The following is a 17,139-nucleotide window of genomic DNA, read 5'->3' on the forward strand; positions in this document are numbered from 1 at the left end:
CCTGAGAGAGAGGGGAGTGAGGGACACCTGTCAGTGTACAGATATCTCCCAGAGAGAGAGGGGACTGAGAGACACTAGTCAGTGCACAGATATCTCCCTGAGAGAGAGGGCGAACTGAGATACAACAGTCAGTGTACAGATATCTCCCTGAGAGAGAGGGGAGTGAGGGACACCTGTCAGTGTACAGCTATCTCCCTGAGAGAGAGAGAGGGGACTGAGAGACACCAGTCAGTGTACAGATATCTCCCCGAGAGAGGGGACTGAGAGACACCAGTCAGTGGACAGATATCTCACTGAGAGAGAGAGAGGGGACTGAGAAACACCAGTCAGTGTACAGATATCTCCCTGAGAGAGAGAGAGGACTGAGAGACACCAGTCAGTGTACAGATATCTCCCTGAGAGAGAGGGGACTGAGAGACACCAGTCAGTGTACAGATATCTCCCTGAGAGAGAGGGTGAACTGAGATACAACAGTCAGTGTACAGATATCTCCCTGAGAGAGAGAGGGGACTGAGAGACACCAGTCAGTGTACAGATATCTCCCTGAGAGAGAGGGAACTGAGAGACACCAGTCAGTGTCCAGATATCTCCATGAGAGAGAGAGGGGACTGAGAGACACCAGTCAGTGTACAGCTATCTCCCTGAGAGAGAGGGCGAACTGAGAGACACCAGTCAGTGTACAGATATCTCCCTGAGAGATAGGGGAGTGAGGGACACCTGTCAGTGTACAGATATCTCCCAGAGAGAGAGGGGACTGAGAGACACTAGTCAGTGCACAGATATCTCCCTGAGAGAGAGGGCGAACTGAGATACAACAGTCAGTGTACAGATATCTCCCTGAGAGAGAGGGGAGTGAGGGACACCTGTCAGTGTTCAGCTATCTCCCTGAGAGAGAGGGGACTGAGAGACACCAGTCAGTGTACAGATATCTCCCTTAGAGAGAGAGAGGGGACTGAGAGACACCAGTCAGTGTACAGATATCTCCCCGAGAGAGGGGACTGAGAGACACCAGTCAGTGGACAGATATCTCCCTGAGAGAGAGAGGGACTGAGAGACACCAGGCAGTGTACAGATATCTCCCTGAGAGAGAGGGGACTGAGAGACACCAGTCAGTGTACAGATATCTCCCTGAGAGAGAGAGAGAGGACTGAGAGACACCAGTCAGTGTACAGATATCTCCCTGAGAGAGAGAGGACTGAGAGACACCAGTCAGTGTATAGATATCTCCCTGAGAGAGAGAGGGGACTGAGAGACACCAGTCAGTGTACAGATATCTCCCTGAGAGAGAGAGGGGACTGAGAGACACCAGTCAGTGTACAGATATCTCCCTGAGAGGGGACTGAGAGATACCAGTCAGTGTACAGATATCTCCCTGAGAGAGAGGGGACTGAGAGACACCAGTCAGTGTACAGATATCTCCCTGAGAGAGAGAGGACTGAGAGACACCCGTCAGTGTACAGATATCTCCCTGAGAGAGAGGGGACTGAGAGACACCAGTCAGTGTACAGATATCTCCCTGAGAGAGAGAGGGGACTGAGAGACACCAGTCAGTGTACAGATATCTCCCCGAGAGAGAGAGGACTGAGAGACACCCGTCAGTGTACAGATATCTCCCTGAGAGAGAGGGGACTGAGAGACACCAGTCAGTGTACAGATATCTCCCTGACAGAGAGAGGGGACTGAGAGACACCAGTCAGTGTACAGATATCTCCCCGAGAGAGGGGACTGAGAGACACCAGTCAGTGGACAGATATCTCCCTGAGAGAGAGAGGACTGAGAGACACCCGTCAGTGTTCAGATATCTCCCTGAGACAGAGGGGACTGAGAGACACCAGTCAGTGTTCAGATATCTCCCTGAGAGAGAGGGGACTGAGAGACACCAGTCAGTGTACAGATATCTCCCAGAGAGAGAGGGGACTGAGAGACACCAGTCAGTGTACAGATATCTCCCTGAGAGAGAGAGAGGACTGAGAGACACCAGTCAGTGTACAGATACCTCCCTGAGAGAGAGGGGACTGAGAGACACCAGTCAGTGTACAGATATCTCCCTGAGAGAGAGAGAGAGGACTGGGAGACACGAGTCAGTGTACAGATATCTCCCTGAGAGAGAGAGAGGGGACTGAGAAACACCAGTCAGTGTACAGATATCTCCCTGAGAGAGAGAGGGGACTGAGAGACACCAGTCAGTGTACAGATATCTCCCTGAGAGAGAGAGAGGGGACTGAGAAACACCAGTCAGTGTACAGATATCTCCCAGAGAGAGAGGGGGGACTGAGAGACACCAGTCACTGCACAGATATCTCCCTGAGAGAGAGGGGACTGAGAGACACCAGTCAGTGTACAGATATCTCCCTGAGAGAGAGGGGACTGAGAGACACCAGTCAGTGTACAGATATCTCCCTGAGAGAGAGGGGACTGAGAGACACCAGTCAGTGTACAGATATCTCCCTGAAAGAGAGAGGGGGGGTCTGAGAGACACCATTCAGTGTCCAGATATCTCCCTGAGAGAGAGAGGGGACTGAGAGACACCAGTCAGTGTATAGCTATCTCCCTGAGAGAGTGGACGAACTGAGAGACACCAGTCAGTGTACAGATATCTCCCTGAGAGAGAGGGGAGTGAGGGACACCTGTCAGTGTACAGATATCTCCCAGAGAGAGAGGGGACTGAGAGACACTATTCAGTGTACAGATATCTCCCTGAGAGAGAGGGCGAACTGAGATACACCAGTCAGTGTACAGATATCTCCCTGAGAGAGAGGGGAGTGAGGGACACCTGTCAGTGTACAGCTATCTCCCTGAGAGAGAGGGGACTGAGAGACACCAGTCAGTGTACAGATATCTCCCTGAGAGAGAGAGAGGGGACTGAGAGGCACCAGTCAGTGTACAGATATCTCCCGGAGAGAGAGAGGGACTGAGAGACACCATTCAGTGTACAGATATCTCCCTGAGAGAGAGAGGGGACTGAGAGACACCAGTCAGTGTATATATATCTCCCTGAGAGAGAGAGGGGACTGAGAGACACCAGTCAGTGTACAGATATCTCCCTGAGAGAGAGGGGGGACTGAGAGACACCAGTCAGTGTACAGATATCTCCCTGAGAGAGAGAGAGAGGACTGAGAGACACCAGTCAGTGTACAGATATCTCCCTGAGAGATGGGACAGAGAGATACCAGTCAGTGTACAGATACCTCCCTGAGAGAGAGAGAGAGGACTGAGAGACACCAGTCAGTGTACAGATCTCTCCCTGAGAGAGGGGACTGAGAGATACCAGTCAGTGTACAGATATCTCCCTGAGAGAGAGGGGGGACTGAGAGATACCAGTCAGTGTACAGATATCTCCCTGCGAGAGAGAGGGGACTGAGAGACACCAGTCAGTGTACAGATACCTCCCTGAGAGAGAGGGGACTGAGAGACACCAGTCAGTGTACAGATATCTCCCTGAGAGAGAGAGAGAGGACTGGGAGACACCAGTCAGTGTACAGATCTCTCCCTGAGAGAGGGGACTGAGAGATACCAGTCAGTGTACAGATACCTCCCTGAGAGAGAGGGGACTGAGAGACACCAGTCAGTGTACAGATATCTCCCTGAGAGAGAGGGGACTGAGAGACACCAGTTAGTGTACAGATATCTCCCTGAGAGAGAGAGGGGGGACTGAGAGACACCAGTCAGTGTATAGCTATCTCCCTGAGAGAGTGGGCGAACTGAGAGACACCAGTCAGTGTACAGATATCTCCCTGAGAGAGAGAGAGGACTGAGAGACACCAGTCAGTGTACAGATATCTCCCCGAGAGAGAGGGGACTGAGAGACACCAGTCAGTGTACAGATATCTCCCTGAGAGAGAGGGTGAACTGAGATACAACAGTCAGTGTACAGATATCTCCCTGAGAGAGAGAGGGGACTGAGAGACACCAGTCAGTGTACAGATATCTCCCTGAGAGAGAGGGAACTGAGAGACACCAGTCAGTGTCCAGATATCTCCATGAGAGAGAGAGGGGACTGAGAGACACCAGTCAGTGTACAGCTATCTCCCTGAGAGAGAGGGGACTGAGAGACACCAGTCAGTGTACAGATATCTCTCTGAGAGAGAGAGGACTGAGAGACACCAGTCAGTGTACAGATATCTCCCTGAGAGAGAGGGGACTGAGAGACACCAGTCAGTGTACAGATATCTCCCTGAGAGAGAGGGGGGACTGAGAGACACCAGTCAGTGTACAGATATCTCCCTGAGAGAGAGGGGAGTGAGGGACACCTGTCAGTGTACAGATATCTCCCAGAGAGAGAGGGGACTGAGAGACACTATTCAGTGTACAGATATCTCCCTGAGAGAGAGGGCGAACTGAGATACACCAGTCAGTGTACAGATATCTCCCTGAGAGAGAGGGGAGTGAGGGACACCTGTCAGTGTACAGCTATCTCCCTGAGAGAGAGGGGACTGAGAGACACCAGTCAGTGTACAGATATCTCCCTGAGAGAGAGAGAGGGGACTGAGAGACACCAGTCAGTGTACAGATATCTCCCGGAGAGAGAGAGGGACTGAGAGACACCATTCAGTGTACAGATATCTCCCTGAGAGAGAGAGGGGACTGAGAGACACCAGTCAGTGTATATATATCTCCCTGAGAGAGAGAGGGGACTGAGAGACACCAGTCAGTGTACAGATATCTCCCTGAGAGAGAGGGGGGACTGAGAGACACCAGTCAGTGTACAGATATCTCCCTGAGAGAGAGAGAGAGGACTGAGAGACACCAGTCAGTGTACAGATATCTCCCTGAGAGATGGGACAGAGAGATACCAGTCAGTGTACAGATACCTCCCTGAGAGAGAGAGAGAGGACTGAGAGACACCAGTCAGTGTACAGATCTCTCCCTGAGAGAGGGGACTGAGAGATACCAGTCAGTGTACAGATATCTCCCTGAGAGAGAGGGGGGACTGAGAGATACCAGTCAGTGTACAGATATCTCCCTGCGAGAGAGAGGGGACTGAGAGACACCAGTCAGTGTACAGATACCTCCCTGAGAGAGAGGGGACTGAGAGACACCAGTCAGTGTACAGATATCTCCCTGAGAGAGAGAGAGAGGACTGGGAGACACCAGTCAGTGTACAGATCTCTCCCTGAGAGAGGGGACTGAGAGATACCAGTCAGTGTACAGATACCTCCCTGAGAGAGAGGGGACTGAGAGACACCAGTCAGTGTACAGATATCTCCCTGAGAGAGAGAGGGGGGACTGAGAGACACCAGTCAGTGTACAGATATCTCCCTGAGAGAGAGAGGGGGGACTGAGAGACACCAGTCAGTGTATAGCTATCTCCCTGAGAGAGTGGGCGAACTGAGAGACACCAGTCAGTGTACAGATATCTCCCTGAGAGAGAGAGGAGACTGAGAGACACCAGTCAGTGTACAGATATCTCCCTGAGAGAGAGGGGAGTGAGGGACACCTGTCAGTGTACAGATATCTTGCAGAGAGAGAGGGGACTGAGAAACACCAGTCAGTGTACAGATATCTCCCTGAGAGAGAGAGAGGACTGAGAGACACCAGTCGGTGTACAGATATCTCCCCGAGAGAGAGGGGACTGAGAGACACCAGTCAGTGTACAGATATCTCCCTGAGAGAGAGGGGACTGAGAGACACCAGTCAGTGTACAGATATCTCCCTGAGAGAGAGGGTGAACTGAGATACAACAGTCAGTGTACAGATATCTCCCTGAGAGAGAGAGGGGACTGAGAGACACCAGTCAGTGTACAGATATCTCCCTGAGAGAGAGGGAACTGAGAGACACCAGTCAGTGTCCAGATATCTCCATGAGAGAGAGAGGGGACTGAGAGACACCAGTCAGTGTCCAGATATCTCCATGAGAGAGAGAGGGGACTGAGAGACACCAGTCAGTGTACAGACATCTCCCTGAGAGAGAGGGCGAACTGAGAGACACCAGTCAGTGTACAGATATCTCCCTGAGAGAGAGGGGAGTGAGGGACACCTGTCAGTGTACAGATATCTCCCAGAGAGAGAGGGGACTGAGAGACACTAGTCAGTGTACAGATATCTCCCTGAGAGAGAGGGCGAACTGAGATACAACAGTCAGTGTACAGATATCTCCCTGAGAGAGAGGGGAGTGAGGGACACCTGTCAGTGTACAGCTATCTCCCTGAGAGAGAGGGGACTGAGAGACACCAGTCAGTGTACAGATATCTCCCTGAGAGAGAGGGGGCTGAGAGACACCAGTCAGTGTACAGATATCTCCCTGAGAGAGAGAGAGGGGACTGAGAGACACCAGTCAGTGTACAGATATCTCCCCGAGAGAGGGGACTGAGAGACACCAGTCAGTGGACAGATATCTCCCTGAGAGAGAGAGAGGGGACTGAGAGACACCAGTCAGTGTACAGATATCTCCCCGAGAGAGGGGACAGAGAGACACCAGTCAGTGGACAGATATCTCCCTTAGAGAGAGAGGGACTGAGAGACACCAGGCAGTGTACAGATATCTCCCCGAGAGAGGGGACTGAGAGACACCAGTCAGTGGACAGATATCTCCCTGAGAGAGAGAGAGGGGACTGAGAGACACCAGTCAGTGTACAGATATCTCCCCGAGAGAGAGAGGGACTGAGAGACACCAGGCAGTGTACAGATATCTCCCTGAGAGAGAGGGGACTGAGAGACACCAGTCAGTGTCCAGATATCTCCCTGAGAGAGAGGGGACTGAGAGACACCAGTCAGTGTACAGATATCTCCCTGAGAGAGAGGACTGAGAGACACCAGTCAGTGTACAGATATCTCCCTGAGAGAGAGGGGACTGAGAGACACCAGTCAGTGTACAGATATCTCCTGAGAGAGAGGGGACTGAGAGACACCAGTCAGTGTACAGATATCTCCCTGAGAGAGAGGACTGAGAGACACCAGTCAGTGTACAGATATCTCCCTGAGAGAGAGGGGACTGAGAGACACCAGGCAGTGTACAGATATCTCCCTGAGAGAGAGAGAGGGGACTGAGAGATACTAATCAGTGTACAGATATCTCCCTGAGAGAGAGAGGGGACTGAGAGACACCAGTCAGTGTACAGATACCTCCCTGAGAGAGAGGGGACTGAGAGACACCAGTCAGTGTACAGATATCTCCGTGAGAGAGAGAGAGAGGACTGGGAGACACCAGTCAGTGTACAGATCTCTCCCTGAGAGAGGGGACTGAGAGATACCAGTCAGTGTACAGAGACCTCCCTGAGAGAGAGGGGACTGAGAGACACCAGTCAGTGTACAGATATCTCCCTGAGAGAGAGAGGGGGGACTGAGAGACACCAGTCAGTGTACAGATATCTCCCTGAGAGAGAGAGGGGACTGAGAGACACCAGTCAGTGTACAGATATCTCCCTGAGAGAGAGGGGGGACTGAGAGACACCAGTCAGTGTACAGATATCTCCCTGAGAGAGAGAGAGAGGACTGAGAGACACCAGTCAGTGTACAGATATCTCCCTGAGAGATGGGACAGAGAGATACCAGTCAGTGTACAGATACCTCCCTGAGAGAGAGAGAGAGGACTGAGAGACACCAGTCAGTGTACAGATCTCTCCCTGAGAGAGGGGACTGAGAGATACCAGTCAGTGTACAGATATCTCCCTGAGAGAGAGGGGGGACTGAGAGATACCAGTCAGTGTACAGATATCTCCCTGCGAGAGAGAGGGGACTGAGAGACACCAGTCAGTGTACAGATACCTCCCTGAGAGAGAGGGGACTGAGAGACACCAGTCAGTGTACAGATATCTCCCTGAGAGAGAGAGAGAGGACTGGGAGACACCAGTCAGTGTACAGATCTCTCCCTGAGAGAGGGGACTGAGAGATACCAGTCAGTGTACAGATACCTCCCTGAGAGAGAGGGGACTGAGAGACACCAGTCAGTGTACAGATATCTCCCCGAGAGAGGGGACTGAGAGACACCAGTCAGTGGACAGATATCTCCCTGAGAGAGAGAGAGGGGACTGAGAGACACCAGTCAGTGTACAGATATCTCCCTGAGAGAGAGAGGGGGGACTGAGAGACACCAGTCAGTGTACAGATATCTCCCTGAGAGAGAGAGAGGACTGAGAGACACCAGTCAGTGTACAGATATCTCCCCGAGAGAGAGGGGACTGAGAGACACCAGTCAGTGTACAGATATCTCCCTGAGAGAGAGGGTGAACTGAGATACAACAGTCAGTGTACAGATATCTCCCTGAGAGAGAGAGGGGACTGAGAGACACCAGTCAGTGTACAGATATCTCCCTGAGAGAGAGGGAACTGAGAGACACCAGTCAGTGTCCAGATATCTCCATGAGAGAGAGAGGGGACTGAGAGACACCAGTCAGTGTACAGCTATCTCCCTGAGAGAGAGGGGACTGAGAGACACCAGTCAGTGTACAGCTATCTCCCTGAGAGAGTGGGCGAACTGAGAGACACCAGTCAGTGTACAGATATCTCCCTGAGAGAGAGAGAGGACTGAGAGACACCAGTCAGTGTACAGATATCTCCCCGAGAGAGAGGGGACTGAGAGACACCAGTCAGTGTACAGATATCTCCCTGAGAGAGAGGGTGAACTGAGATACAACAGTCAGTGTACAGATATCTCCCTGAGAGAGAGAGGGGACTGAGAGACACCAGTCAGTGTACAGATATCTCCCTGAGAGAGAGGGAACTGAGAGACACCAGTCAGTGTCCAGATATCTCCATGAGAGAGAGAGGGGACTGAGAGACACCAGTCAGTGTACAGATATCTCCCTGAGAGAGAGAGGGGACTGAGAGACACCAGTCAGTGTACAGATATCTCCATGAGAGAGAGAGGGGACTGAGAGACACCAGTCAGTGTACAGATATCTCCCTGAGAGAGAGAGGGGACTGAGAGACACCAGTCAGTGTACAGATATCTCCCTGAGAGAGAGAGGGGACTGAGAGACACCAGTCAGTGTACAGCTATCTCCCTGAGAGAGAGGGCGAACTGAGAGACACCAGTCAGTGTACAGATATCTCCCTGAGAGAGAGGGGGGACTGAGAGACACCAGTCAGTGTACAGATATCTCCCTGAGAGAGAGGGGACTGAGAGACACCAGTCAGTGTACAGCTATCTCCCTGAGAGAGAGAGGGAACTGAGAGACACCAGTCAGTGTACAGATATCTCCCTGAGAGAGAGGGGGGACTGAGAGACACCAGTCAGTGTACAGATATCTCCCTGAGAGAGAGGGGAGTGAGGGACACCTGTCAGTGTACAGATATCTCCCAGAGAGAGAGGGGACTGAGAGACACTATTCAGTGTACAGATATCTCCCTGAGAGAGAGGGCGAACTGAGATACACCAGTCAGTGTACAGATATCTCCCTGAGAGAGAGGGGAGTGAGGGACACCTGTCAGTGTACAGCTATCTCCCTGAGAGAGAGGGGACTGAGAGACACCAGTCAGTGTACAGATATCTCCCTGAGAGAGAGAGAGGGGACTGAGAGACACCAGTCAGTGTACAGATATCTCCCGGAGAGAGAGAGGGACTGAGAGACACCATTCAGTGTACAGATATCTCCCTGAGAGAGAGAGGGGACTGAGAGACACCAGTCAGTGTATATATATCTCCCTGAGAGAGAGAGGGGACTGAGAGACACCAGTCAGTGTACAGATATCTCCCTGAGAGAGAGGGGGGACTGAGAGACACCAGTCAGTGTACAGATATCTCCCTGAGAGAGAGAGAGAGGACTGAGAGACACCAGTCAGTGTACAGATATCTCCCTGAGAGATGGGACAGAGAGATACCAGTCAGTGTACAGATACCTCCCTGAGAGAGAGAGAGAGGACTGAGAGACACCAGTCAGTGTACAGATCTCTCCCTGAGAGAGGGGACTGAGAGATACCAGTCAGTGTACAGATATCTCCCTGAGAGAGAGGGGGGACTGAGAGATACCAGTCAGTGTACAGATATCTCCCTGCGAGAGAGAGGGGACTGAGAGACACCAGTCAGTGTACAGATACCTCCCTGAGAGAGAGGGGACTGAGAGACACCAGTCAGTGTACAGATATCTCCCTGAGAGAGAGAGAGAGGACTGGGAGACACCAGTCAGTGTACAGATCTCTCCCTGAGAGAGGGGACTGAGAGATACCAGTCAGTGTACAGATACCTCCCTGAGAGAGAGGGGACTGAGAGACACCAGTCAGTGTACAGATATCTCCCTGAGAGAGAGAGGGGGGACTGAGAGACACCAGTCAGTGTACAGATATCTCCCTGAGAGAGAGAGGGGGGACTGAGAGACACCAGTCAGTGTACAGATATCTCCCTGAGAGAGAGAGGAGACTGAGAGACACCAGTCAGTGTACAGATATCTCCCTGAGAGAGAGGGGAGTGAGGGACACCTGTCAGTGTACAGATATCTCCCAGAGAGAGAGGGGACTGAGAAACACCAGTCAGTGTACAGATATCTCCCTGAGAGAGAGAGAGGACTGAGAGACACCAGTCAGTGTACAGATATCTCCCCGAGAGAGAGGGGACTGAGAGACACCAGTCAGTGTACAGATATCTCCCTGAGAGAGAGGGTGAACTGAGATACAACAGTCAGTGTACAGATATCTCCCTGAGAGAGAGAGGGGACTGAGAGACACCAGTCAGTGTACAGATATCTCCCTGAGAGAGAGGGAACTGAGAGACACCAGTCAGTGTCCAGATATCTCCATGAGAGAGAGAGGGGACTGAGAGATCCCAGTCAGTGTACAGATATCTCCCTGAGAGAGAGAGGGGACTGAGAGACACCAGTCAGTGTACAGCTATCTCCCTGAGAGAGAGGGGACTGAGAGACACCAGTCAGTGTACAGATATCTCCCTGAGAGAGAGGGCGAACTGAGAGACACCAGTCAGTGTACAGATATCTCCCTGAGAGAGAGGGGAGTGAGGGACACCTGTCAGTGTACAGATATCTCCCAGAGAGAGAGGGGACTGAGAGACACTAGTCAGTGTACAGATATCTCCCTGAGAGAGAGGGCGAACTGAGATACAACAGTCAGTGTACAGATATCTCCCTGAGAGAGAGGGGAGTGAGGGACACCTGTCAGTGTACAGCTATCTCCCTGAGAGAGAGGGGACTGAGAGACACCAGTCAGTGTACAGATATCTCCCTGAGAGAGAGGGGGCTGAGAGACACCAGTCAGTGTACAGATATCTCCCTGAGAGAGAGAGAGGGGACTGAGAGACACCAGTCAGTGTACAGATATCTCCCCGAGAGAGGGGACTGAGAGACACCAGTCAGTGGACAGATATCTCCCTGAGAGAGAGAGAGGGGACTGAGAGACACCAGTCAGTGTACAGATATCTCCCCGAGAGAGGGGACAGAGAGACACCAGTCAGTGGACAGATATCTCCCTGAGAGAGAGAGGGACTGAGAGACACCAGGCAGTGTACAGATATCTCCCCGAGAGAGGGGACTGAGAGACACCAGTCAGTGGTCAGATATCTCCCTGAGAGAGAGAGAGGGGACTGGGAGACACCAGTCAGTGTACAGATATCTCCCCGAGAGAGAGAGGGACTGAGAGACACCAGGCAGTGTACAGATATCTCCCTGAGAGAGAGGGGACTGAGAGACACCAGTCAGTGTCCAGATATCTCCCTGAGAGAGAGGGGACTGAGAGACACCAGTCAGTGTACAGATATCTCCCTGAGAGAGAGGACTGAGAGACACCAGTCAGTGTACAGATATCTCCCTGAGAGAGAGGGGACTGAGAGACACCAGTCAGTGTACAGATATCTCCTGAGAGAGAGGGGACTGAGAGACACCAGTCAGTGTACAGATATCTCCCTGAGAGAGAGGACTGAGAGACACCAGTCAGTGTACAGATATCTCCCTGAGAGAGAGGGGACTGAGAGACACCAGGCAGTGTACAGATATCTCCCTGAGAGAGAGAGAGGGGACTGAGAGATACTAGTCAGTGTACAGATATCTCCCTGAGAGAGAGAGGGGACTGAGAGACACCAGTCAGTGTACAGATACCTCCCTGAGAGAGAGGGGACTGAGAGACACCAGTCAGTGTACAGATATCTCCCTGAGAGAGAGAGAGAGGACTGGGAGACACCAGTCAGTGTACAGATCTCTCCCTGAGAGAGGGGACTGAGAGATACCAGTCAGTGTACAGAGACCTCCCTGAGAGAGAGGGGACTGAGAGACACCAGTCAGTGTACAGATATCTCCCTGAGAGAGAGAGGGGGGACTGAGAGACACCAGTCAGTGTACAGATATCTCCCTGAGAGAGAGAGGGGACTGAGAGACACCAGTCAGTGTACAGATATGTCCCTGAGAGAGAGGGGACTGAGAGACACCAGTCAGTGTACAGATATCTCCCTGAGAGAGAGAGAGGACTGAGAGACACCAGTCAGTGTACAGATATCTCCCAGAGAGAGAGGGGACTGAGAGACACCAGTCAGTGTACAGATATCTCCCTGAGAGAGAGAGAGGACTGAGAGACACCAGTCAGTGTACAGATATCTCCCTGAGAGAGAGAGGGGACTGAGAGACACCAGTCAGTGTACAGATATGTCCCTGAGAGAGAGGGGACTGAGAGACACCAGTCAGTGTACAGATATCTCCCTGAGAGAGAGAGAGGACTGAGAGACACCAGTCAGTGTACAGATATCTCCCAGAGAGAGAGGGGACTGAGAGACACCAGTCAGTGTACAGATATCTCCCTGAGAGAGAGAGAGGACTGAGAGACACCTGTCAGTGTACAGATATCTCCCTGAGAGAGAGGGGACTGAGAGACACCAGTCAGTGTACAGATATCTCCCTGAGAGAGAGAGAGGACTGAGAGACACCAGGCAGTGTACAGATATCTCCCTGAGAGAGAGGGGACTGAGAGACACCAGTCAGTGTACAGATATCTCCCTGAGAGAGAGAGAGAGGACTGAGAGACACCAGTCAGTGTACAGATATCTCCCTGAGAGAGAGAGGACTGAGAGACACCAGTCAGTGTATAGATATCTCCCTGAGAGAGAGAGGGGACTGAGAGACACCAGTCAGTGTACAGATATCTCCCTGAGAGAGAGAGGGGACTGAGAGACACCAGTCAGTGTACAGATATCTCCCTGAGAGGGGACTGAGAGATACCAGTCAGTGTACAGATATCTCCCTGAGAGAGAGGGGACTGAGAGACACCAGTCAGTGTACAGATATCTCCCTGAGAGAGAGAGGACTGAGAGACACCCGTCAGTGTACAGATATCTCCCTGAGAGAGAGAGGGGACTGAGAGACACCAGTCAGTGTACAGATATCTCCCTGAGAGAGAGAGGGGACTGAGAGACACCAGTCAGTGTACAGATATGTCCCTGAGAGAGAGGGGACTGAGAGACACCAGTCAGTGTACAGATATCTCCCTGAGAGAGAGAGAGGACTGAGAGACACCAGTCAGTGTACAGATATCTCCCAGAGAGAGAGGGGACTGAGAGACACCAGTCAGTGTACAGATATCTCCCTGAGAGAGAGAGAGGACTGAGAGACACCTGTCAGTGTACAGATATCTCCCTGAGAGAGAGGGGACTGAGAGACACCAGTCAGTGTACAGATATCTCCCTGAGAGAGAGAGAGGACTGAGAGACACCTGTCAGTGTACAGATATCTCCCTGAGAGAGAGAGAAGACTGAGAGACACCAGTCAGTGTACAGATATCTCATTAACTGGTCTGATTGTTGGAAGGAGGGAGCGTTATACTTAAAACAATTTTTTAGAGTGCGCAATTCATTTTTGGGACAATTTAGCGTGGCCAATCCACCTTCTCTGCACATCTTTTGGGTTGTGGGGGGAGGGACTCACACAGACACGGGGAGAATGTGCAAACTCCACACGGACAGTGTCCCAGAGCCGGGACCGAACCCGGGACCTCGGCGCTGTGAGGCAGCAGAGCGAACGCACTGCGCCACCGTACTGCCCTCGAGGGTGTGTTCTGCTGACCACTAACCTGGGTGATGCAGGCTCCTGTGAACGCCACAATGACTGCCACCACATTGACCGTTAACTGGAACTGCAGGAATTTGGCGATGCTATCGTAGACGTTTCGACCCCACTTTACAGCCTTAACAATGCTGGAGAAGTTGTCGTCTGTGAGGATGATGTCGGACGCCTCCTTCGCCACGTCCGTTCCAGCGATACCCTGTTAAACACCGCTCAGTCACTGCCTGAGGCAAGCTGCAGGGTACTGCTCCCTCTACACTGCCCCCATCAAACTGCTCCCTCTACACTGCCCCCATCAAACTGCTCCCTCTACACTGCCCCCATCAAACTGCTCCCTCTACACTGCCCCCATCAAACTGCTCCCTCTACACTGCCCCCATCAAACTGCTCCCTCTACACTGCCCCCATCAAACTGCTCCCTCTACACTGCCCCCATCAAACTGCTCCCTCTACACTGCCCCCATCAAACTGCTCCCTCTACACTGCCCCCATCAAACTGCTCCCTCTACACTGCCCCCATCAAACTGCTCCCTCTACACTGTCCCCATCAAACTGCTCCCTCTACACTGCCCCCATCAAACTGCTCCCTCTACACTGCCCCCATCAAACTGCTCCCTCTACACTGCCCCCATCAAACTGTTCCCTCTACACTGCCCCCATGAAACTGCTCCCTCTACACTGCCCCTATCAAACTGCTCCCTCTACACTGTCCCCATCAAACTGCTCCCTCTACACTGCCCCCATCAAACTGCTCCCTCTACACTGCCCCCATCAAACTGCTCCCTCTACACTGCCCCCTTCAAACTGCTCCCTCTACACTGCCCCCATCAAACTGCTCCCTCTACACTGCCCCCATCAAACTGCTCCCTCTAAACTGCCCCCATCAAACTGCTCCCTCTACACTGCCCCCATCAAACTGCTCCCTCTACACTGCCCCCATCAAACTGCTCCCTCTACACTGCCCCCATCAAACTGCTCCCTCGACACTGCCCCCATCAAACTGCTCCCTCTACACTGCCCCCATCAAACTGCTCCCTCTACACTGTCCCCATCAAACTGCTCCCTCTACACTGCCCCCATCAAACTGCTCCCTCGACACTGCCCCCATCAAACTGCTCCCTCTACACTGACCCCATCAAACTGCTCCCTCTACACTGCCCCCATCAAACTGCTCCCTCTACACTGTCCCCATCAAACTGCTCCCTCTACACTGCCCCCATCAAACTGCTCCCTCGACACTGCCCCCATCAAACTGCTCCCTCTACACTGCCCCCATCAAACTGCTCCCTCTACACTGCCCCCATCAAACTGCTCCCTCTACACTGCCCCCATCAAACTGCTCCCTCTACACTGCCCCCATCAAACTGCTCCCTCTACACTGCCCCCATCAAACTGCTCCCTCTACACTGCCCCCATCAAACTGCTCCCTCTACACTGCCCCCATCAAACTGCTCCCTCTACACTGTCCCCATCAAACTGCTCCCTCTACACTGCCCCCATCAAACTGCTCCCTCTACACTGCCCCCATCAAACTGCTCCCTCTACACTGCCCCCATCAAACTGCTCCCTCTACACTGCCCCCATCAAACTGCTCCCTCTACACTGCCCCCATCAAACTGCTCCCTCTACACTGACCCCATCAAACTGCTCCCTCTGCACTGCCCCCATCAAACTGCTCCCTCTACACTGCCCCCATCAAACTGCTCCCTCTACACTGCCCCCATCAAACTGCTCCCTCTACACTGCCCCCATCAAACTGCTCCCTCTACACTGCCCCCATCAAACTGCTCCCTCTACACTGCCCCCATCAAACTGCTCCCTCTACACTGCCCCCATCAAACTGCTCCCTCGACACTGTCCCCATCAAACTGCTCCCTCTACACTGCCCCCATCAAACTGCTCCCTCTACACTGCCCCCATCAAACTGCTCCCTCTACACTGACCCCATCAAACTGCTCCCTCTACACTGTCCCCATCAAACTGCTCCCTCTACACTGTCCCCATCAAACTGCTCCCTCTACACTGACACCATAAAACTGCTCCCTCGACACTGTCCCCATCAAACTGCTCCCTCTACTCTGTCCCCATCAAACTGCTCCCTCGACACTGACCCCATCAAACTGCTCCCTCTACACTGACCCCATCAAACACTCCCAGGACAGGTAAAGCACGGGGTTAGGAACAGAGTAAAGCTCCCTCTACACTGTCCCCATCAAACACTCCCAGGACAGGTACAGCACGGGGTTAGATACAGAGTAAAGCTCCCTCTACACTGTCCCCATCAAACACTCCCAGGACAGGTACAGCACGGTGTTAGATACAGAGTAAAGCTCCCTCTACACTGACCCCATCAAACACTCCCAGGATAGGTACAGCACGGGGTTAGACACAGAGCAAAACTCCCTCTACACTGTCCCCATCAAACACTCCCAGGACAGGTACAGCACGGGGTTAGATACAGAGTAAAGCTCCCTCTACACTGACCCCATCAAACACTCCCAGGACAGGTACAGCACGGGGTTAGATACAAAGTAAAGCTCCCTCTGCACTGACCGCATCAAACACTCCCAGGACAGGTACAGCACGGGGTTAGATACAGAGTAAAGCTCCCTCTACACTGACCCCATCAAACACTCCCAGGACAGGTACAGCACGGGGTTAGATACAGAGTAAAGCTCCCTCTACACTGACCGCATCAAACACTCCCAGGACAGGTACAGCACGGGGTTAGATACAGAGTAAAGCTCCCTCTACACTGTCCCATCAAACACTCCCAGGACAGGTACATCACAGGGTTAAATGCAGAGTAAAGCTCCCGCTACACTGTCCCCATCAAACACTCCCAGGACAGGTAAAGCACGGGGTTCGATACAGAGTAAAGCTCCCTCTGCACTGTCCCCATCAAACACTCCCAGGACAGGTACAGCACTGGGTTAGATACAGAGTAAAGCTCCCTCTACACTGTCCCATCAAACACTCCCAGGACAGGTACAGGACGGAGTTAGATACAGAGTAAAGCTCCGTATACACTGTCCCCATCAAACACTCCCAGGACAGGTACAGCACGGGGTTAGATACAGAGTAAAGCTCCCTCTACACTGTCCACATCAAACACTCCCAAGACAGGTACAGCACGGGGTTAGGTACAGAGTAAAGCTCCCTCTACACTGACCCCATCAAACACTCCCGGGATAGGTACAGCACGGGGTTA

General features: G+C 52.5%; 1 protein-coding gene across 1 annotated transcript in view; it reads right to left on the minus strand.

Annotated features, from left to right (window-relative positions):
• LOC140399440 (plasma membrane calcium-transporting ATPase 3-like) overlaps positions 1 to 17,139 on the minus strand; it is a 412,738-nt gene that overhangs the window by 234,401 nt on the left and 161,198 nt on the right. Inside the window, 1 exon segment of the mRNA XM_072489018.1 lies at positions 13,936 to 14,127. Within this exon segment, the coding sequence (XP_072345119.1) occupies positions 13,936 to 14,127 (192 nt within the window).

Source organism: Scyliorhinus torazame, chromosome 22, assembly GCF_047496885.1.
Source record: "Scyliorhinus torazame isolate Kashiwa2021f chromosome 22, sScyTor2.1, whole genome shotgun sequence".
NCBI lineage: Eukaryota > Metazoa > Chordata > Chondrichthyes > Carcharhiniformes > Scyliorhinidae > Scyliorhinus > Scyliorhinus torazame.